Source organism: Schistocerca cancellata, chromosome 11, assembly GCF_023864275.1.
Source record: "Schistocerca cancellata isolate TAMUIC-IGC-003103 chromosome 11, iqSchCanc2.1, whole genome shotgun sequence".
NCBI lineage: Eukaryota > Metazoa > Arthropoda > Insecta > Orthoptera > Acrididae > Schistocerca > Schistocerca cancellata.
The window spans coordinates 167390494-167415309 of record NC_064636.1 but is presented as its reverse complement, the minus strand read 5'-3'; the positions used below and the strand labels follow the sequence as shown (position 1 = coordinate 167415309).

General features: G+C 45.5%; 1 protein-coding gene and 1 non-coding gene across 2 annotated transcripts in view; one reads left to right on the top strand and one right to left on the bottom strand.

Moving 5' to 3' along the window:
* The window catches only part of LOC126108558 (large subunit GTPase 1 homolog), a 200194-nt gene that overhangs the window by 20333 nt on the left and 155045 nt on the right, over nucleotides 1–24816 (top strand). Inside the window, exon 4 of the mRNA XM_049913845.1 lies at nucleotides 13062–13235. Within this exon, the coding sequence (XP_049769802.1) occupies nucleotides 13062–13235 (174 nt within the window). The remainder of the gene's footprint in view (nucleotides 1–13061; nucleotides 13236–24816) is intronic.
* On the bottom strand, nucleotides 8871–8945 carry Trnat-ugu (transfer RNA threonine (anticodon UGU)). Its single transcript has one exon. It is a non-coding gene; the product is annotated as a tRNA-Thr (tRNA).

The window sequence follows — 24816 nt, the reverse complement described above, 5'->3', positions numbered from 1 at the left end:
TCCGTCGCACGGAATCCCTGATGTGCTGTTGCAGCCCTGGAGAATGGCGTATTGTATCACAGCTGTCCACAATACGAGCACGAAGAGTCTCTACATTTGGTACCATGGTTGCAAAGACGAGAGCTTTCAAATGCCCCCGTAAATGAAAGTCAAGAGGGTTGAGGTCAGGAGAGCGTGGAGGCCACGGAATTGGTCCGCCTCTACCAATCCGTCGGTCACTGAATCTGTTGTCGAGAAGCGTACGAACACTTCGACTGAAATGTGCAGGAGCTCCATCGTGCACGAACCACATGTTATGTCGTACTTGTAAAGGCACATGTTCTAACAGCACAGGTAGAGTATCCCGTATGAAATTGTGATAACGTGCTCCATTGAGCGTAGGTGGAAAAACGTGGGGCCCAATCGAGACATCACCAACAATGCCTGCCCAAACGTTGACAGAAAATCTGTGTTGATGACGTGATTGCACAATTGCGTGCGGATTCTCATCAGCCCATACATGTCGATTGTGAAAATTTACAATTTGATCACGTTGGAATGAAGCCTCATCCGTAAAGAGAACATTTGCACTGAAATGAGGATTGACACATTGTCGGATGAACCATTCGCAGAAGTGTACCTGTGGAGGCCAATCAGCTGCTGGCAGTGCCTGCACACGCTGTACATGGTACGGAAACAACTGGTTCTCCCGTAGCACTCTCCATACAGTTACGTGGTCAACGTTACCTTGTACAGCAGCAACTTCTCTGACGCAGACATTAGGGTTATCGTCAACTGCACAAAGAATTGCATCGTCCATTGCAGGTGTCCTCATCGTTCTAGGTCTTCCCCAGTCGCGAGTCGTAGGCTGGAATGTTCCGTGCTCCCTAAGACGCCGATCAGTTGCTTCGAACATCTTCCTGTCGGGACACCTTCGTTCTGGAAATCTGTCTCGATACAAATGCCCCGGGCCACGGCTATTACCCCATGGTAATCCATACATCAAACAGGCATCTGCCAACTGCGCATTTGTAAACATTGCACCGACTGCAAAACGACGTTCGTGATGAACACTAACCTGTTTATGCTACATACTGATGTGCTTGTTGCTAGTACTGTAGAGCAATGAGTCGCCTGTCAACACAAGCACCGAAGTCAACATCACCTTCCTTCAATTGGGCCAACTGGCGGTGAATCGATGAAGTACAGTACATACTGACGAAACTAAAATTAGCTCTAACATGGAAATTAAGTGTTTCCGGACACGTGTCCACATAACATCTTTTCTTTATTTGCGCGTGAGGAATGTTTCCTGAAAGTTTGGCCGTACCTTTTTGTAACACACTGTATGTCGGCCTTGGACAATGATCTGTAACCGAGTGGGTGAGAGCGGCTCTTCTATCTACTTTGTAGGCTTCTGTCCGTTGTCGTCCAGTCGTTGGCGGGTTGTACTCGGCCGGCAATTGGCAGAGGCAAACTCGACATCTCCATCCTCGGCACTGCCTGTGCTCGCACAAGTGGCGAGTCTCTGGTGACGTTGGCAGCTGCTCGCACGCTTGTGCCTGTGTTTCTATTTTCCTGACTTCATGTTGCTCAGACGACACAGCACAGGGCAGCCCCGACAGCGTACCGAATTTCCTGACCCCGCCTCCTCGACCGCCGCACTCTTTCCTACCGAAACGAACGGAGGGCTCGCCGAGTCAAAAATTTACGAATATGTCGCCGAATGCTGGCCCCTTTTTTGACTAGCCTAGGTGTGTTATTCTTCCTTCGCATCTCTCGGCGGCCCTGAAGATGGCGTAATGTAGTGCTGAGCCTGGTTGCTCAAATATGACAACAACTGCAATTTTGGATGCCCGAAAGTGTTTCGGTTTAACATCTGAGGTCCCACAACCATCTGTACAAAGATGGAGCTACAGAGACTTTTTTCTCTCGATTTACTCTGAATTAATTTTCTAGATGCGGTTTGCCTCCTTTCGTGCCGCACATTATTTCCTGTTGTAAGGTAGTGCTCTGTCGACTAGTGTGCACCCGTCAATGCCTCGACTGCACTGGAACAGGGGTGGGACGACTTCCGTCGTGTGCAGATCCTTGGGGATCCCCACCTGCTGCGTTATCTATTTCTCTCATCTTGTTGTTATTATTGATGGTTCAACTGATGTCCATTACATTTTTAGTGTTCTCAATTTTACTCCCAACTAGAAAGCATTCTTTGCTCTTTAACTGTCTTTTCTCTCCACGGGGTGAGATGCGGGATGACGTTTCTCTTGCCGCGGGTGAGCCCGGGGTGATCCCTCGTCTGCTCTGAGCTACGTACAGGCCTCGCCCGTGTACTGTACGTCTTTGTAATTTATTTCTCAGCTCTGGCATCAGTTTCACTGGTCCTACATACTTACATCATCGGGCCACATTTTTGGTGGATGTCACTGATTCCAGATCAACTATCCCTGGATTGAGGGATTGATGACCCGGCTGTTTAGTCTCTTAACCCCCAATCAGCCAACTGCTTATCGGTATAAGAGGGGGGACCCAGAAGTAACCGGAATCGTAATGCTGCACATCGTGTACTTGTAGTAGCAGATTGCGCCACCAGAGGGTTGTAATAGGAGCTCTGCTGAGTCATTCTGCTGTGCGGCATCACCCGACAGTGAGAAGTGTGGTTTCTTTGGCAGTTCTTGAGTGTACGTACAGTGCAGACGTGACACGAGGAAATGGCTAGTTCTTACAAACGACATGCGGCCGTGAAGTTTTGTTTCTTGCTCGGCAATAATGCGGCAGAAACTGTTGCGACGGTTCGGACAGCCTACAGAGACTGTGCTCTTAGCAAAATGCGAGTGTAAGAATGGTTTAAAAAGGGAGAAATGGTAGTCGAAGATCGGACCCGTTCCGGTCGACCTTCAGCTGCCCGAAGCGAAGACGACGTCGACAAAACCCGTGATCTCGTCAGTCAAGATAGACGTAAGGCAATCGACCGACTCGAGAACTTGTCTGGGTTGTCCCGGAGCTCAATTCGGTGCATCTCGACCATCGATTTGGGGATGCGAAGAGTGGCAGCAAAATTCGCGTCGAAGCTTCTTACTGGAGATCGTAGGGATCGTAGCGTTCGAGCCTGTCTCGAAATTAAGGATGCGTTCGAAGGTGATCCACATTTTTCGAACAAAATCATTACAGGTGATGAGTCATGGTGGTATAGGTATGATCCAGAAAGTAAACAACAGTCATCACAATGGAAGTCACCTGGCTCACCTCGACCAAAAAAAGCTCGACAAGTGAAATGTTGATCTGTTTTTTTGACATTGAGCGATTGCACACACTATATTTGTCCCTGAATAATAGACAATAAACCAACAATTCTATGTGGAGGTTACGAAATGGCTTCGCAGAAGTTTGTCGCGAAAATGTCCGGCTTTGTGGGATTCTGGCATGTGGTTCCTGCATCACGACAACGCTCCTGCGCACATGGCTCTCAGCGCTCGCCAGTTTTTGACCTCGACAAAGACAACTACCTTGACCCACATGCCCTATTCGCCAGATTTAGCACCCTCGGACTTCTTCCTATTTCCGAGGATGAAAAGAGACTTGAGAGGGAAGCATCTTGCGGATGTGGAAGACGTAAAACGCAATGTCACGAAAGCAGTAGCAGGTATCAAAGAGGACGAATTTAAAAGGTGCTTTGAACACTGGAATGAACGTTTGGACATGTGTATTAATGCTAATGGAGAGTACTTTGAAGGAGATTAAGGTTGTATTTGAAAACAATAAGGTATATGCTTTCTAGAAAGAAATTGCAGTTATTTTTGGGCCCCCTTTCATATCCAGCAGTTTTGCACTGCCTGTGTTGACATATAATTGCTGATTTCTTTCCAAAAGCAGAATCTGTGTTGTGGTGACATACTGATCAGTAAAATACCTGAGGTCTAGGTTATAAATGTCTTACGGAAGTTCTTGTAGAATGTAAATACTTTTAGATCAAAGCATACTACTCAGTGAAAAGCAGAAGCATTGAGCTGTTGTCAGGCACACACAAAAGAAAGAAAAATACTAGCTTTCGGATTTCCTTTGATGAACTAAAGTAAAACACAAACACACACACACACACACACACACACACACACACACACAGATATATATATATATATATATATACACACACACTATTTATTGTTTTTTATGTATGGGGGTTGGAACTTTAATAGTGGCAAATATTTATTTACAGCTCGTGCAAAATAGATATGTGTTTCAAAGCTTTACTGACCTTCAAAGTAGTCACCTTAAAGCAAAGACTGAGAACTCCGTTGTCTGACTGGGATTTGATCCCTGATCTCTAGGTTTGCAGGTGTGTGCTTTACCAGTGTACCACCAGGCCTGACATATATACAGGGTGAATCAGCTAAAACTGTCATCGCAAATACTGTATTACAGAAATGGAAAGTGCAATTGGTGTGTGGTTTTCGTGGAGTGGATTGGTTGCAGGGGCTTGTATTGTTAGCCAATAAACAATTTGCAATAATATTTAAGAAGTAGATTTTTTGTGCAAATATACATTTTAAAGTGGAACAATGTATATTGACATTAACAAACTAAGGAATTTTGGAATGTTTCCATAGTTGCTAGGTTCAATATTGTTACATCTGCTTACAGTGTGGTTGTGTGTTCCTTGAGAGCATTGCAACTCACTAGTCAGTTAGCGTGTGACAGTCCGAGCTGTCGGTCGTGAATGGACAATACGATTTACCGGTGCGGAAAAGGTAGACATGCTCGTGATGTGTGGAGAATGTAGGAAGAATGCTGTCAATTGTTGTACGGTGTATGCAGCGAGACGTCCCAGTAGACATCAATTGTCTTGGCAGTTACTTATCAACTTTTTCAACCAGATACGTGAAAATGGTAGTGTATCATCTGGCCAGTATAACAGAAGGAAACAAGTGATGACAGAAGAGGGGAAAATTAATGTTGTCGGTGCTGTTGCAGTCGACACACACAGTAGCTCGTATGCAATTGCACGAGAAAGTGGCACGAGTCAGGCAAGTGACCTACACATTCTCCGCCGACACAGATTCCCTCTCTATCACATCTCTCTCCGTTGAGAGCTGCACGGAAACGATTATGAGAATTGTGTTAACTTCTGTACGTGGGCATTAAGACGGAATACGTCAGGTGTATCGTGTATGTTGTTTAGTGGTGAAGCCACAGTTACTAATTGTGGGCAGGTAAACTGCTGAAACGTGCAATATTGGTCTGTTGAAAATCCCCATGTGCTTTGCCAGATGAAATGTCAGCATCTGCTGAGTATAAACGTGTGGTGTGGGATAGTGAACCGTCCAGTCACATTCCTGTTTTTCACAGATGCAACACTGAATGCCTGTATCACAGCCTCCTAACAGGTCATCTTCCACAGGTGCTAGAAGACATTTCTCTGCAGAATAGGAGGATCCTGTGGTATCAATGTGATGACTGTCCAGCCCGTAATGCACGAAGTACTAAAGCACGTCTTCACGAATTGTTTTCAAATCGTCGGATCGGACACACTCGACCTGTACCTCGGGCGGCCCATTTCCCGTACTCGATGCCTGTAGACCTTTTACTGTGAGGAAAGCTCGAGATACTGTCTGCGAGGACATACTGTGAGGGTTCATTTATATCTTAAGTTAACACACTGTGAACTTCAGCTTGGAATAGTCTGCGAACCCCCGACTACCTAAATATTCTTCTTAACTGCAGAGTAACTTAGTTTTCACTAAAAACCCACGACTCGGTAACTTCGATCCTTTAAGTCTTTTAGTGCACCTTTAAATACAATACATATTAGATGATAAGTATCTTGTTACAGGAGACCTTTCGGGTAATGAATAACGAACATTTTTTTCAATACATACATACGAGGGTAAGTCAAATATTATCCACAAAGTAGTTATAAAATTTTATTGTAATCAAATAGGAAACTTACAAGAACATCATTTTTTGACATAGTCTCCTTGCGTTTCAACGCACTTGGTCCATTGTCGTACAAGCTTCCCGATGCCCTCATAAAAGAAGGTTCTCGGTGGAGCTGCGAGCCAGGAATGCACTGCTTCTTTCACTGCTACATCCGAGGCAAATTGACGGCCACTTAATGCCTGTTTGAGTGGACCAAACAAGTGACAGTCATAAGCGGCATGTACAGGGCTGTATGGAGGATGATCCAGTACTTCAAATTTGAGTTTCTGGAGCGTTTCACCTGTGTGGGCAGCGGTATGCAGACAGGCATTGTCGTGCGACAACACGACACCTTTTGACAGCAATCCTCATTGTTTGCTTCGAATTGCAGGCTGTAGCCTGACAGTAAGCATCTCACTGCCGTGCACACTGTTTATTGTTGTGCCCCTTTCTCCATAATGTTAAAGTATTGGACCTTGTGCATCCCAAGAAAAATGTAAGCATCAGTTTTTAGACGGTTGGGTCCTGAACTTTTCCTTGCGTGGCGAATTTGGATGTTTCCATTCCGTACTCTGCTGTTTACACTCCAGCTCACAATGATGGATCCATGTTTAGTCACCAATAATGATCCTGTCTAAGACAGTGTCCCCTTCGTTATCATAGCGATCCAAATGTTTTTTGCAGATATCCGAGCGTGTTGTTTAGGCAACTGTGTGAGTTGTTATGGGACCCTTCTTGCACAAACTTTATGAAACACAAGTCTCTTGTGTATGATTTTGTAGGCAGAACCGTGACTAATTTGCAGACGATGTGTCACTTTGTCAATATTTAATTGTCTGTCTAAGAGAATCATTTTACATGAATGGTCAATGGTTTCTTCATTTGTGGCGGTAAATGGTCGTCCGGCTCCTTCATCGTGCGTGACACTTGTATGACCATTTTAGAATTTTTGTGGCAAAACACTGTTCCCGTACTGTACCGAAAGTCTTCAGTGAATTTCGACCCCTGATATGCCTTCCGACCACAAAAAATGGATCACTGAACGTTGCTCTTCTTTGGTGCAAATAGACAGCAGAGCAGCTACGATTAACAGCGTGGCAGCGATAACGAAACTAACCTAGCAGGGATAACGAAACTAACCTAGCAGCTTGAAAAATTGCAAAGATATAAGAACAAATAAACAAAGCATGAGTCATCAACGTAAAATGACAGTACTACCAAAATAAACAAAAATATAACTAAATTGCGAATAATAATTGACTTATTCTCGTGTATACATTATTGATATAAACTTCTGCTCAATTGTATTCTGACAACGAGGCTGGTGTAGAAGACTTTTTGCTGCCTTTGAGTACTTTGCCCGTTAAGACTCAAAGGACGTCTTCAACAGTCTTGACGTGGCACAGAGAGCAGGCAGGATAATTACTACAAATAATAAAATACACAAAACAGGACTCATCCCCTAATAAATCTTCTTACATAATAATAGTTTGGACAAGAAGATAATAGAAGCTTTCAAAATGTGATGCTACAGAAGAATGCTGAAGATTTGATGGGTAGATCACATAACTAATGAGGAGGTATTGAATAGAATTGGGGAGCAGAGGAGTTTGTGGCACAACTTGACTAGAAGAAGGGATCGGTTGGTAGGACATGTTCTGAGACATCAAGGGATCACCAGTTTAGTATTGGAGGGCAGCGTGGAGGGTAAAAATCGTAGAGGGAGACCAAGAGATGAATACAGTAAGCAGATTCAGTAGTATTGGGAGATGAAGAAGCTTGCACAGGATAGAGTAGCATGGAGAGCTGCATCAAACCAGTCTCTGGACTGAAGACAACAACAACAACAACAACAACAACAACAACAACAACAACAACATAATAATTAATGTTTTATATTCTGAATGATAATTCTGGATTCTAGTAATAAAGCTTGTTCATTTAAATTCAAAATTAACACAAGATTTCGCTTCCACTCGACAAAATTATTTGTTTCCAAACTTTGGCTACAAAATGTCTTGAAAATCTCATACCTTCACAATACCAACTAATCCCAATAATACGCAATGCCATATTACCTCATCCTGCTTGGACATCACTGCTGAAATGCTACCATGTGTGCAACGGTCATTCCACAGTAGACCGGAAGCATTTAGTTGAACACAACCTATGACGGTCAATTGTTTTGCTACTGGCCAGAATCTACATAACTATTGTAAGCACTTGTGTTGTTCTTTAGTGAGTGCTGCTATGGGTATTGTAAAAGTGTCATTGTGGGAACATTTCAAAGTACGATATTGTTGTGACTCGCCGATTATTCAAAGTCCGCCGCGCAATTACGCATGTCCTCTACGTGCGGCACTGTCTGCCAGCCAGGCAGCAGCTGCGCCACCTAAGCGACCAGCTGAGCAGCGGCCGCTAGACTGAGACTCAGTGTTTAATTGAATGCTGACTTGTACACAGGTCAACTTACTAAGTGACTTATATGTGTTGTTGTGTTGTCCGAAATATGTGTTAAATTTGAAGATATAAAAGATATCTTTAAACGAGTTTCTCTAGAATCGTGCAACAAACACCACTGACATTCTAATTTACCCTACTTTGTATGTTCATATCAGTAGGGCATTGTTCTGTTTAAGAAATGTATCTTTGCACAAAAAATACGCTTTCTAAGTATTTTTACAATCTTTTGACTGGCTAACAACACGAGCCCCTGACTACCGACCCATTCTGCGAGAACTGGACACCAGTAGAACTTTAAATCTCTGCTCTGTTTGCAGTACAGCTTTTAGGTGATTCATCTTGTATACACAGGTTCTCTATGGGTTTTGGTGAGTGAGTTTGGGAGTACCAAAATGTGTGACACAAATGGCCATATCTTTTGATCGCATTAACTTAGAAGCGTAAATTTTTGACGCTGCCAATGGATTGTAGACCATAATGAAACTGGTATCTGTACAGATATCAAAAATGTGTGCCCTGACCGGGACTCGAACCCGGGACCTCCCGCTTACACGGCAGACGCTCTATCTGACTGAGCCACCGAGGACACAGTGGATAGTGCGGCTGCAGGGACTTACCTCTGACACGCTCCCTGTGAGACCCACACTTCCAGCTTACTGTCCTCACACTACATTTGCAGTGCCCCTGCCCACTATACTCATTACTCACGGCAGTCAATCTACCGATTCCTGTAAGAGTTCGGCCAATGTGAGTGCATCCGCACCGAAGAAGATCGTTAGCTGGTAAGCTTTACACTACTGGCCATTAAAATTGCTACACCACGAAGATGACGTGCTACAGACGTCAAATTTAACCGACAGGAAGAAGATGCTGTGATTTGCAAATGATTAGCTTTTCAGAGCATTCACACGAGGTTGGCGCCGATGGCAACACCTACGACATGCTGAGGTGAGGAAAGTTTCCGACTGATTTCTCGTACACAAACAGCAGTTGACTGGCGTTGCCGGGTGAAACGCTGTTGTGATGCCTCGTGTAAGGAGGAGAAATGCGTACCATCACGTTCCGACTTTGATAAAGGTCGGATTGTAGCCTATCACGATTGCGGTTTATCGTATCGCGACATAGCTGCTCGCGTTGGTCGAATCCGATGACTGTTTGCAGAATATGGAATCGGTGGATTCAGGAGGGTAATACGGAACGCCTTGCTGGATCCCGACGGCCTCGTATCATTAGCAGTCGAGATGACAGGCATCTTATCTGCGCAGCTCTAACGGATTGTGCAGCCACGTCTTGATCCCTGAGTCAACAGATGGGGACGTTTGCAAGACAACAACCATCTGCACGAACAGTCAACAACGTTTGCAGCAGCACGTACTATCACCTCGGAGACCGTGGCTGCGGTTACCCTTGACGCTGCATCACAGATAGGGGCGCCTGCGATGGTGTACTCGACGCTGAACCTGGGTGCACTAATGGCGAAATGTCATTTTTTCGGATGAATCCAGGTTCTGTTTACAGCTTCACGATGGTCGTGTTTGGCGACATCGCGGTGAACGCACATTGGAAGGGTGTATTCGTCATCGCCATACTGGCGTATCACCCAGCGTGATGGTATGGGGTGCCATTGGTTACACGTCTCAGTCACCTCTTGTTCACATTGACGGCACTTTGACACTTTGAACAATGGACGTTACATTTCAGATGTGTTACGATCCCTGGCTCTACCCATCATTCGATCCCTGCAAAATCCTACATCTCAGCAGGATAATGCACGACCGCATGTTGCAAGTCCTGTACGGGCCTTTCCGGATACAGAAAATGTTCGACTGCTGCCCTGGCCAGCACATTCTCCAGATCTCTCACGAAATGAAAATGTCTGGTCAATGGTGGCCGAGCAACTGGTTTGTCACAATATGCCAGTCACTACTCTCGATGAACTGTGGTATCGTGTTGAAACTGCATGGGCAGCTGTACCTGTATACACCATCCAAGCTCTTTTTGACTCGATGCCCAGGCGTATTAAGGCCGTTTTATGGTCAGAGGTGGTTGTTCTGGGTACTGATTTTTTAGGATCTATGCACCCAAATTGCGTGAAAATGTAATCACATGTCAGTTTTAGTATAATATATTTGTGTAATGAATACCCATTTATCATCTGCATTTGTTCTTGGTGTAGCAATTTTAATGACTAGTACTGTGAAGATGGTGTCTGTTCTTTCGGACTTGTCCGAAAGAACAGATACTATTCGTGATCTTGCAGCTTTTGAAGAAAGAAATTACAATGGAATCCAGACCTTTATTGCTTACAGGCATTGGTATAGATAAGGCTTACTGGCCAGTGACCTCCTTCAGTGCGGATGCACTCACATTGCCCGAACTTTTTGAGGAATCGGTAGCTTGTTGCCGCAAGTAATGAGTGTAGTGGGCAGGGGCACTGCAAATGTAGTGTGCGGACAGGAAGTTGGGAATGTGAGTCTCACAGGGAGAGTGCCAGAGATAAGTCCCTAATACAGGTGGCCGTGTCCCAGCAGACTGACAATGAAAATCCACTGTGTCCTCAGTGGCTCAGTCAGATAGAGCATCTGCCACGTAAGCGGGAGGTCCCGGGTTCGAGTCCCGGTCAGGGTGCACATCATTCGACTGTCCTCGTTGGTATTTATCGACACCTGTAAGCAGCTAAAGGTCTAGATTTCATTATAATTTCGGTAAACCTTAGTATGTGACATAAATTTCAATGTGATACTTGTGCCCGTTCCTGGGGAAAAAAGAGACAGACAGACCTGTAAGAGTTCAGATTTTATCAATTGAGGTACACAAATCGTAAAGTGAAAACTTTGATAGCTTTTGAAGGGACGTACTACACTGTGCTGGGCGGGCACAGAATACTGCGACTGCAGTTTGGCACGTGGACTGGGGTGAGAGGTTGTGTCGAGTCAGTGGAGGGAAAAACAGAGGCGAGATATGAGAGGAGAAGTGGGGAGAGGCAGCAGGTGCTTCGAATAGGAAGGCGACGCGTGGACACACGTTTGTGGGTTCTGAAAGAAGCAATAAGAGTAATTTTCTGAACAGTCTAAAAAGAGTGTGTGTGACCTGCCACATGAGAATGTCAAATGTAGTAATTTACCACATAAAGAGGCATTGAGGGTCAGACTGACTGCCAGATATTATTAGATGTCAGACCAGTCCTTCATCAGATGTAGACAAAATTAAACACACACACACCTACCTCTGGGTGTTAATGCCAATCACTGTTTCTGAGGTGAGCAGAGACTTTTGCTCCAGTGGGTATTAGGTGTGCAGAAGAGGTAAGAGGAGAGACAGAAGGGTAGAGATGGGAGAAGAGGATAAAGTTACTTGTGGGAGTGTGCAAATACTTGGTGTGGATGGTGGGCGGGAGGAAGGGGAAAGGGAATATGGGGAAGTAGTGAAGGGGAAAGGACTATGAAAGTGTGCCTGTGGGACAGAAGGGACATGTAATACTAGAGTGGGAGCAGGAAGGAAATAAGCAGTTGGACGACAGGGCTACCGTAGGTCGAGACAGGGAGGTGCGGGAATGAAGTGTATGCTGCAGGAAGAGTACTCGATTGCACAATTACAAAAAGCTGGGTGTCCGTAGAAGCACAGGCTGTGAAACGGTCGTCAGAATCGACCTCACCGTGTCGCACGACACGCTCAGTGACGCACCGGTCCGGCCGTCTCGCGGCCGGTGCGGTGGTGGCTGCCCGTGCAGACGGACGGCTCTTCAGGTCTCGTGCACACTTAGAATGTGGCACAGTGGTTGCAGGTACGATGGCAGATCACGCGACTACTTTCACGAGTGACCCTGTGTCTGATAGTGTGGGAAAGGCCTTTGACGGGAGTGTAGTAGATGACAGTGGAAGGACACGCAGGAAGATCTTGTACCTGGGTCTACTGCGGGGATACGAGTGACGTGGCGACAGGTCGAAAGGGGGGTCCGAATAGTGACACGGGGAGATATCGTGTAGATTGTGTGGGTGGCACAGTACTGTGGTTGCCATTTATTCCGTCCATGTTTTTCCACCATTCGAAACTGATATGTCTGCGTAAGCAGAAGAAACTGACGATCAAAGTACGAAAACAATTTATTGGACTGTTCGATTAACCAAAACAAATTCTCAAAGTATAACACTGACACAAAACAGTGATCTGTCTTCGAATCACAACTACGTACGAGAATAATATAGAAAACGACTGAAATAATTTCTTACTAGTCTCCGCCAGAGACATCTCCGATATACCGAGCCTAATCCGGAGATCGGCGAGAAGATCCGAGCCGGACTGCCGGGGCGGCGGCTATCCACGTCTGCTGGCTGTCGACGAACTGCCGACGTGCGGCCTTTGCAGCGCTTCGGCGGATGAGTACCTCGGAACTATTTTCCATCACGTGGTTTGACCTTTGAAAATAGTTCCGAGATCTGCAGTGACCTCTTCCTTATGTTGTGGGCTAGTAGTGGCCGCTGGTGGTGTCTTTGCTGTAGTGTTGTTGTTGTTGTTGTTGTTGTTGTTGTTGTTGTTGTGGCTGTTCATCAATATTGCCTGTCGGTTTTGTAGTGCTTCGGTGTGCTTGCGAAGCAAGCAACCTGCGGCTGCAGGCTGTCAGTTCAGTTGCCGATACTGTGGGCGCTGTGATGTCTGGTGGAGAAGGCCACAGCAGAAACGTGACAATCTGTGTGACTACGCAGGCCGCCGTGGGACGAGACGACGACGGCGGAGGAGCTGCAGGCGAGGGAGCGCGAGGCGTTCCTGGAGTGGCGGCGGCGGCTGGCGACGCTGCAGGAGGCGGAGGGGCTGGTGCTGACGCCATACGAGAAGAACCTCGAGTTCTGGCGCCAGCTCTGGAGGGTCGTCGAGAGGAGGTGAGCCGCCCACTGCTTGTGTGTATCAGTGCCCTCACCTGCAAAGTTTGCCATCCCCTCCCCCATCTCCTCCTCCGTCCCTCCCCCTCCGTCCCTCCCCCTCCGTCCCTCCCCCTCCGTCCCTCCCCCTCCGTCCCTCCCCCTCCGTCCCTCCCCCTCCGTCCCTCCCCCTCCGTCCCTCCCCCTCCGTCCCTCCCCCTCCGTCCCTCCCCCTCCGTCCCTCCCCCTCCGTCCCTCCCCCTCCGTCCCTCCCCCTCCGTCCCTCCCCCTCCGTCCCTCCCCCTCCGTCCCTCCCCCTCCGTCCCTCCCCCTCCGTCCCTCCCCCTCCGTCCCTCCCCCTCCGTCCCTCCCCCTCCGTCCCTCCCCCTCCGTCCCTCCCCCTCCGTCCCTCCCCCTCCGTCGCTCACCCTCCCCCCCTCTGTCCCTCCCCCTCTGTCCCTTCCCCCCTCTGGCCATCCCCCAGCCCTCCGTCCCTCCCCCTCCCCCTCTCCCCCTCCCCCTCTCCCCCTCCCCCTCTCCCCCTCCCCCTCTCCCCCTCCCCCTCTCCCCCTCCCCCTCTCCCCCTCCCCCTCTCCCCCTCCCCCTCCCCCTCTCCCCCTCCCCCTCTCCTCCTCCCCCTCTCCTCCTCCCCCTCTCCTCCTCCCCCAGCCCTCCGTCCCTCCCCCTCCCTCCTGCTGCTGAGGTTGGTGTAAGCTACAATGGTGCTTTGGCGATAATTATGGACATCCTCAGATTTCGGAAAAAGTCTGCAGTGTGGGTACATCATCTTCTCAGTTCAGAGCACAAATTTCTTCATCTCGAGGTGTGCAAACAGGTACTGACATGCTACCAAAGTGAGAGGGGATATGTTTTTTTGCACAGGATTGTGACTTGTGATGAAATGTGGGTGCATCCTTACACCCCAGAAATGGAAGAAAAAAAAAAAACACCACAGCAGAATCACCAAAAATTATGTCTTTGCACCGTTCAAAGCGATAAACTCTCCACTGGGAAGGTTCTTGCAGTAGTCTTTTTTGGATTTAAAGGAGTTCTTCCCATTGATTTTCTCCGTGAACATTGTACTGTGAATGTTCCTTACAATGCCAACTTACAGACCAAACGAAACATGCGTATTGTCAGATAACGTGTGCATTTCCAATCCAGGATGTGATTTTGCTTCATGACGACCCTCGGCCCCACTCAGCTGCCTGAACTCGACAGAAAATTTGGAATCTTTTGCGTCACACTAGAAAATCCTCCCTACAGTCCGAACTTACTGTTCTGTGATTTTAATTTGTTTGGACCACTAAAGGAAGCAATTGGACAACACAGATTTGATGAGAGTGTTGCTGCCAAAGTGTTTGTACTCAATTGGCTAATGTCAGAGCCACATTTATCTTATGAAAACGGGATCAAGAAACTGCACTTCACTGGGAAAACTGTTTTTCCCATTCAAGAGGTTAAAGTGATCCCTCCTTTTTACACATTTCAGCAGACTGACTGAAAAAGTGTAAAATGCAGAAGAGAACATAGGAAACACAACAAGCAAAAAATGAACATCTGTTACTGTCATTTTCTTTGTATTGTTCAAAATAGGAAATTAAAAAAAATTATGTATTTAAAAAAGTCTGAAATAATTAATTGTTTGTTTCTTTCGAACAGTAATTAGCTCTACTCTGTGTGAAACCACATTAAAGAAATATTAATTTTATAATATGAGACATGTTATTGATAATCATCATAAAATTACAGTAAATAAAACTTGTAACACAATAGTCACAAAATCTGCAGCCTGTTGTCTACAAGGAGGTTACTCATTTCAGAGATGTCCTCATTTAGAAAGAGGGCAGAAATTATCATCATGTTACGGACCATCTTGAGGAGGAATGTTTGTATCTGACATCAGGTCGTACCAACCTACAACTGTGGTCCTAATATGGACTAGCATTTTTCATGCAGTAGTAACAACAGTTCAGGAGAACCCATGATAGAGATGGCCATCTTCAAAAGCAGTGTGTATTTGTGTAAATGACTGTGAAATTACATTAGAGCTGTTATAATACAATGTTGTGAGCAAGAGAAAGATTGCAACTACAGTCAAATTTGTCAGATCGAGATTATCATTGAGGCAGTGACTCGGTATACTTCCCCACCCTTCCAAACACTCAAACCTATAATACAGGTGGCCGTGTCCCAGCAGACTGACAATGAAAATCTTGTGTACTCTGCTAATGCTACATATACACGATCTATAATTTTTCGTATTGTGTGTGTTTTCTGCTTTGTTACGAGGCTGAGTTTGAGCAGGAATGTGATGTACTTTTCCAGAAATCTGTATGGAAAACAATGTTAAAGATCATGATTATGTCAAAGAAAAATTGAAATGCAGGAAATATAACGTGGAATCTTTAATGATGAGAAGCCATTGTACTGAGAGAGTAGGACTTCAATTGGGACTGAAAAAAATGAACATAAAAAGTGGGAAAATGTAAAATGTAGGAACATAAAAATGGAGTTTTACTGTGAACAGAAAAATAAATTTGCATTTATGATTTTTTCTGAAACTAAAATAAGTTATTAAAAAATCCAGTTTGTTTGATGCATTTTCACGATTGGTTCACCCTTGTAGTTAACAACAATCACCAGTGTAGACAGTGCACTCTCAGAACCGCCGTATGTCTAGTTGTGAACGTGACTGTGTGACTTCTGTACACAGTTCGGTTCGTTGACGTGCCCTGAGACACGTTTCAAGTTTAGACTGTGTACACATTTTCACTTTACGGCAGTGAACATTGTCAGCACGGGAAATTGCCCACTGAGATGACGTGCGTAACATTGACGTAGGAACGTTCCACTGCCAGTGTGAGATGTCAAACATTGAAGGTACGTCTTGTAGCTGTCGTGCTCATCAACACTGTCTGATGGCCACTGTGTACAAATTACTGCTTGTGGACACCCCTCAGAAAATCTGGCAGAACTCCGCCCCGACTTCTCGGAGGTAGCTGGGAGAGCCGTGTCGACCCGGACAGTACGCAGCTGCCTTGCCACGATCAGTTGAGCCTGCAAACTGGTGTCGAGGATAATATACGGGAGAGTGGAAAATAAAATTGAGGATTTGTTACGTGACGATCAGTAAGCGCTAGGACAGATAACGACACCAGAAAGCAGTTCTGACATTGCACTTGATAATGGAAAAGGGATTTCAGAAACAAAAACGATGCTTTCCTAGGGTTTGTTGACCTAGGAAAAGCGTTTGATGTATTAAAATGATGTAAGATGTTCAAAATTCTAAGAAAAATAAGAGTAAGGTATAGCGAAATATGACTAATATACAATACTAGCAAACCTGGCAATACTTTGTAATTCTAAATGTGTATGCAATTGAATAGACTTCCTAAATTCCTCCCCACCCTACCCCACACACACGCCCACGCCACCCCCGCACCACCCTGCAGAGAAGGCTAGGATGGAGACGTGTCGTGTGTTCGACGGGACACATCCACCCGACAGTAATATCGCAGCAACTGAGAGACCTGTTTTACGTGCAGTCAGAGTCGATCCAGATATAATTTTATCTGCAGACAAGGACAATACTACTATTGTTTCAGACAAACAGGATTACGTTTAAAAAATGTGACGTTTACTGTCCGATTCGGCATACGTCAGGACCGGTGCCGACTCCACGACGAGTGTTCGGAGGAAGAGTGACGGCCTCCCCCAGGTCGTGTGGCTTCCCTAAAGTCCACGAGGAAAAGGAGTGCCTCTCTGTCTGATTGTGAGTAACATTGGCGCTCTGACACGACGTGTAGCGAAATGCCTCGCTTCTCTGTTTTGCACTTGTAGGTCAGTGTGAGCACCACATTAAGATATCGGTGGATTTCTTACGTCGATTAGAGGGGATGCGTTCGAATAACTCTGACGTAAGTTGTGGTGTGGTCTCTCTCTTCACTCGTGTTCCTCTGTCCGATTTGTTACGGTCGATTGGGATCAGGTTTGATGCTGAATTAACAAACCTATTTCAACATGTGTTGCTTTCCACCTACTTTTTATTCAGTGACCAGTAGTATGAGCAGACAGTGAAATTGCAATGGGAAGCTCATTGCCCCTGTTATTGCCAATTTGTTTGTGGAAGATTGAGAGGAATGTGCCTCGGAGTTTGCGACCTGCGTGTCCGTCCTCCCCTCCCCTCCTGTGGTGCTTTCGTTGTTTGGGCTTCGTGGCAGTGAGAGTTTGAACACCTGAACTCAGCCCACCCAGATATGTGTTTACTTTATTTGTTGTTGAAGAGGAAGATAGATGCTTTGGAACATGCTTTTTATCAGAATTTTATGCATACGGGGTGGGCCATCGATAGTGACCGGGCCAAATATCTCACGAAATGAGTGTCAGACGAAAAAACTATGAAGACTGAAACTCGTCTAGCTTGAAGGGGCCCTCTAGATGGCACTGCTGTAGGTCAAACGGATATCAACTGCGTTTTTTTAAATAGGAACCCCCATCTTTTATTACATATTTGTGCAGTACGTAAAGAAATATGAGTTTTTTATTTCGTTTTGTGATAGATGGCGATGTAATACTCACAAACGTGTAAGTACGTGGTATCACGTAACATTCCACCAGTGCGGACGGTATTTACTTCGTGATACATTACCCGTGTAGAAATGGATCATTTACCAGTTGCAAGAAAGGTCGATATCGTGTCGATGTATGACTATTCTGATCGAAATGCCCGACGGGCGTGTGCTGTGTATGCTGCTCGGTATCCTGGACGATATGATCCAAGCGTTCGGACCATTTGCCAGATAGTTACGTTATTTAAGGAAACTGGAAGTGTTCAGCCACATGTGAAATGCCAACCACGACCTGCAACAAATGATGAAGGTTTTTAGCTGCTGTCGCAGCTAATCCACACATCAGTTACAGATAAATTGCGCAAGAATCGGGAATCTCAAGAACGTCAGTGTTAAAAATACTACATCAACATCGATTGCACCCGTACCGTATTCCTATGCACCAGGAATTGCACGGCAACAACTTTGAACATGGTGTACGGTTCTGCCACTGGGCACAAGAGAAATTACAGGATGACGACAGATTTTTTGCACGCGTTCTATTTAGTGACGAAAGCCCATTCACCAACAGCGGTAACATAAACCGGCATAATATGCACTATTGGGCAATGGAAAATACACGATGGCTGCGACAAGTGGAACATCAGTGACCTTGGTGGGTTAATGTATGGTGCGGCATTATGGGAGGAAGGATAATTGCCCCCCATTTTATCGATGGCAATCTAAATGGTGCAATGTATGCTGATTTCCTATGTAATGTTCTACCACTGTTACTAAAAGATGTTTCACTGCATGACAGAATGGCGATGTACTTCCAACATGATGGATGTCCGGCACATAGGTCGTGTGCGGTTGAAGCAGTATTGAATAGCATATTGCATGGCAAGTTGATTGGTCGTCAAAGCACCATACAGTGGCCCGCACGTTCACCGGATCTGACGTCCCTGGATTTCTTTCTGTGAGGAAAGTTGAAGGATATTTGCCATCGTGATCCACCGACAACGCCTCACAACATGCACGTGTGAACATTAGGGAAGGCGAACCACTCGCTGTTGAAAGGAATGTCGTTACACATATTGCCAAATGCATTGAGGTTGATGGACTTCATTTTGAGCATTTATTGCTTTAATGTGGTATTTACAGATAATCATGCTGTAACAGCATGCATTCTCAGAAATATGTACACAAAGGTACATGTAACACATTGGAACAACTGAAATAAAATGAAACGTACCTATGTTCTTTATTTAAATTTAAAAGCGTACCTGTTGCCAACTGGTCGTCTAACATTGTGAGCCATAAGTCTGTGACTATTACAGCGCCATCTATATCAAAGTGCAAAAAGTGGTCCAACTGAAACATTAATATTTCTGTATGTACTGCACAAATGTGTAATAAAAAATGGGGGTTCCTATTTTAAAAAACACGCAGTTGATATCCGTTTGACCTATGGCAGCGCCATCTAGCGGGCTAACCATAGTGCCATCTGGTTTTCCCCTTCAAGCTAGACAAGTTTTGTTCTTTGTAGTTTTTTTGTTTGACACTTATTTTGTGAGATATTTTGCCCGATCACGATCAATGGACCACCCTGTATAGACTGAAGCGGCCAGTGAAAATTTGTACTGAGGCTGGGTATCAAACCTGAGTGTCCTACTGACTAGGCGGGTGTGCTAGCCACTAAACCACCTCAGCACAGTGGACCACGCAAGTGCATCGATTACCCCGACGTGCCTCACCCCTCGATCCGAATTCTCGCTGCTCCCCCGTGCTACTTTAAATTCCTCCTTACACACGAACAGAGTTGCCGCGGCTCTGCACGTCCCGGAATAGCACCTCGACATCGAACGTATACGGTAGATCCGACCGGAAACCCAGGTGTAGGTACTTACAGAAATGAAATGAAATTAAATGTTTCTTGCAGTTGTGTGAACTGCTGTGCCGAGGTGGCTCAGTAGCTGACGCACCTTCCTAATTAGCAGGAGACCCGGGTTCGATTCCTGGCCTCGATACAAATTTTCACTCTCCGCTCCAGCCTATATATACACTCGTGCTCATAAATTAAGGATAACGCTGATATGTGGCGAAACAATGGTCTGGTGGGTGGTTTGCGGGTTTAAATCACCTCGGGGTGTGACCGTGCGGTGCATTTGACCTGCGCTCGTCGCACGTTGGTGCTGGCAGCAGTCCACATACGCTGAGGTGTGTCGGTGCGTGTCAGAGTACAGTGCAGTGAGTAAGTGTACAGATGGTTTCAGATGTGCTAATGGTGACTGTGTGTTGAAAATGGCTCAAAGAACACGTATTGATGACATTATGAAGGGTAGAATACTAGGGCGACTGGAGGCCGGTCAAACTCGGCAGGTTGTAGCACGGGCCCTCCGTGTGCCAAAAAGTGTGATCTCAAGATTATGGCAACGATTCCAGCACACAGGAAATGTGCTACAGTACGGGGCGTCCACACCACAAGAAGACCGATATCTCACCATCAGTGCCAGCAGACGGCCACGGAGTACTGCAGGTAGCCTCGCTCGGGACCTTACCGCAGCCACTGGAACAGTTGTCTTCAGACACACAGTCTACAGGCGACTGAACAGGTGTGGTTTATTCGCCCAGAGACCTGCAAGGTGCATTCTACTGACCCCTGGTCACAGGAGAGCCCGTAAAGCCTGGTGTCGAGAACACAGTACACGGTCAATGGAACAGTGGTCCCAGGTTATGTTAACAGATGAGTCCAGGTATAGTCTGAACAGTGATTCTCGCCAGGTTTTCATCTGATGTGAACTGGAAACCATATACTGACCCCTTAATGTCCTCGGAAGGGACCTGTACCGAGGTCGTGGTTTGATAGTGTTGGGTGGGATTATGACTGGTGCACATAACCCCTGCATGTTTTTGACCGAGGAACTGTAACAGGTCAGGTGTATCGGGACGTCATTTTGCACCAGTATGTCCGCCTTCTCAGGGGTGCAGTGAGTCCCACCTTCCTCTTGACGGATGAAAACGCACGGCCCCACCGAGCTGCCATCGTGGAGGAGTACCGTGAAACAGAAGATACCAGATGAATTGAGTGGCCTGCCTGTTCTCCAGACCTAAACCCCATCGAGCAAGTGTGGGATGCTCTCAGTTGACGTATCGCTGCGAGTCTTCGAACCCCTACGACACTTCGGGAGCTCCGACAGGCAATGGTGCGAGAATGGGAGGTTATTCCTCAGCAGCTGTTAGGCCACCTGATCCGGAGTATGCCAACCCGTTGTGCGGCCTGTGTACGTGTGCACGGTGATCGTATCTCGTATTGATGATGGGGTACATGTCCGGGAAACAGTGGTGTTTTGTAGCACGTGTATTTCGGTACGGTTTTCTCAGCTTATCACCAATACTGTGGACTTACAGATCTGTTTCGTGTGTGTTCCCTATGTGCCTATGCTATTAGCGCCAGTTGTGTGTAGTGCCATGTTGTGTGGCACCACATTATGCAATTATCCTTAATTTATGAGCAAGAGTGTATAAAATCGTATCTGTAAGAGACCTGTAAAGTCTCTGAAATTCTGTCATTAATTTGTATGGGTACCTGCACCTGATTTTTAGGCTGAATCCCCCATTTACATTGGATGCTGAGGTGCATGCTGTAATTATTCTGATCTTATTCACACGGTCCCTATGTCAGCGATATGCAGGGGTGTTGTAATACGGGGTGTTTCAAAAAGAATATACGTATTACAAAGTATTATTTTGTCCAAACTATCGTTCGCTGCACCTCACCTCGGCTATTGGAGGAATGAATACACAGTCTAGTTTGTATTAATAGCTGCTAGATGTCAGTTGTATTCTGTTTTTCTTGGTAACTTTCATATGTTTAAAATGGCTACTCCGCAGCAGAAATCATATTGTGTTCTGGAGTTTGCGAAGTGCAATTCCGTGAATACAGTGCAAAGACGTTTCAGGTCGAAGTACAAAATTCATCCTCCAAATGGGTGGAACTTCCGCAGATGGTATCGACAGTTTGTAGATACAGGATTTGTATGTAAAGGAAAGAGTACTGGCCGCCCTCGTGTTCCTGAAGAAAATGTCGCAGGAATTCAAACTCCTTTCCTACGTAGTCCTTCAAAATCAACTTGTCGTGCCAGTCGGGAGATACGACTGCCTAAAACAACAATTTGGCACGTTTTGAGATGTCGGTGGGTTACGAAGCTGTACAAGTTACAGCTGTTACAAGCTCTGCGTCCTGATGACAAATGCAAACGTGTGGCATTTTGTAACAAGATTCTTGATGCTGTTGACAATAACACCACTTTCGCACAATGCATCGTGTTCAGTGATGAAGTGAGTTTCGGTGTTAGTGGTCGGGGTAACAAAAACACAATGTTCTAATTTGGGGCCTACAGAACCCACATGCAGCCATTGAACGTGTACGAGATTCGCCCAAAGTCAGTGTGTTTTGTGCGATATCCCGATCACCTGTTCACGGCCCATTCTTCTTTTATGAAACGTGGTTAACAGTCAGCAGTATCTCACTGTGTTAGAAAACCAGTTGTTTGCGAGGCTGCACGAAACAACTTCATTTTTCAACAAGACGGGGCACCCCCTCACTGGAGTTGCCAGGTGCGTGAATACCTGAATGTAACTCTACCGAACTGCTGGATTGGTTGTCGAGGAGCTGGCGACTTAGCACGTATCAGCTGGGCTCCACGGTCACCGGATTTGAGGACCTCTGACTTCTTCCTGTGGTGTTTCGTAAAGACTACGTTTATATACCACTACTCCCACAGAACCTGGAAGAGTTGAAGAACCAGATCCGTACTGCCACAACGTCAGTGACGGAGGACACGCTCGCCAAGTTGTCAGAGGAATTTGAGAGATATTGTTCGTGTCACTGATGGATGACATGTTGAACATCTGTAATCTGAACTTGAAAGGTTCGTAAATGTGTGTGTGAAGTTTTAGATTTGTATGTCTTAAAGTTTAATAAACATTGGGTGTTTATAAATGAATATCCGAGGTTTAATGCTTTATAATATTTATTATATTAAACTTACAGTTATAAATGATATGTCAAATTAAAGAGTAACTCAAACAGTTTTACCAAGAACCTTATAAATGTTCAATGTGAGCACCATTTCTCACACGGCACACATCGAGTCTATAGCCGAGTTCTTCCCAAATGTTGATAAGAGTGTCTTCAGTGATTGTAGCAACAGCTGCTTCGATCCGGTTTCTTAATTCAGGGAGGTCTGCTGGTAGCGCACACACGATCCTTGATGAAGTCCCAAAGGAAAAAATCGCATGGCGTTAGGTTGGGTGAACGTGGAGGCCTTGCTAAGCAAGCCCTGTCATTGGGCCCCTTGCTTGGGTACAGTGAAGTTCAACCAATTGCGTACTTCGCTATGCCATTGAGTTTATAAGGTTCTTGGTAAAGCTGTTTGAGTTGCTCTTTCATTTGAGGTATCATTTATAACTGTAAGTCTAATGTAATAAATATTATAAAGCATTAAAACCCCGATATTCATTTATAAACACCCTGGGTATGCATTCGAAATATGTATATTCTTTTTGAAATGCCCTGTATATTTGCAGGGTCATCATTTAAAGCTGGTTCTTGAAGCTTTGTTAGTAGATTTTCTCAGGATAGTTTGTCTGTCTTCAAGAATCTTCCAGTTCAGTTCCTTCAGTATCTCTGTGACACCCTCCCACAGATTAAACAAACCTGTGACCATTCGTGGTGCCCTTCTCTGTATACGTTCAATATCCTCTGTTCGTCCTATCTGGTACATGTTCCACAAACATGAGCAATGTTCTAAAAATAGTTGAACGAGCGGTTTGTGAGTGGTCCCCTTTGTAGACTGATTGCACTTTCCCAGTATTCTACCAATAAACTGAAGTCTAATGCCTGCTTTACTCACAGCTGACCCTGTGTGATCATTGCATGTCATATCTCTACAAAGTGTTACACCGAGGTTGCTAGATTCCAGCTGTCGCTCATGGACATTATAGTCGTACGTTACTACCTTCTCTCTTTTTCCGAAGTGTATAATTTTACATTTCTAATCATTTAAAGCAAGTTGCCCATATTTGCACCACTTTGAAATCGTATCAAGATCTGTCTGCATAGAATTTATGTAGCTTCTTTCAGACTGTACTTCATTATAGAGAACATACACCGTTTCCTTATCTCTATCTTCCAAACTTCACAGTAGTTCTCCTGCGAAATTTGTAGGACTAGCACTCCTGAAAGAAAAGATGCTGTGCAGATGTGGCTTAGCCATAGCCTGGAGGAATGTTTCCAGAGTTAATTTTCATCCAGAGTGCATGCCAAAGGTAGGATACGAGGAAACGACAGAAGTAAATCTGTGAGGACAGGTTGTGAGTCGTGCTCAGGTAGCTGAGTCGGTAGAGTATGTGTCTGCAACAGGCCACGATCCAGAATTTGAGTCTGTCTGGCACACAGTTTTATTCTGCCAGATATAGACTGGGACAGTCAGATGTTTAGGACGGGTGGTAGGGACAGAGCATCGAGTGGCATTATACTGAGTGCACTATCCGAAAATTACCTCGAGCAATTAAACAGAGAACTGACTCGTGGAGATAACATCTTGGACCTACTGATAACAAACAGACCCGAACTTTTCGACTCTGTAAGCACAGAACAGGGAATCAGTGATCATAAGGCCGTTGCAGCATCCCTGAATATGGAAGTAAATAGGAATATAAAAAAAGGGAGGAAGGTTTATCTGTTTAGCAAGAGTAATAGGAGGCAGATTTCAGACTACCTAACGGATCAAAACGAAAATTTCTGTTCCGACACTGACAATGTTGAGTGTTTATGGAAAAAGTTCAAGGCAATCGTAAAATGTGTTTGACGGGTACGTGCCGAGTAAAACTGTGAGGGACGGGAAAAACCCACTGTGGTTCAACAACAAAGTTAGGAAACTACTGTGAAAGCAGAGAGTTTCACTGCAAATTTAAATGCAGCCAAAACCTCTCAGACAAACAGAAGCTAAACAATGTCAAAGTTAGCATAAGGAGGGCTATGTGTG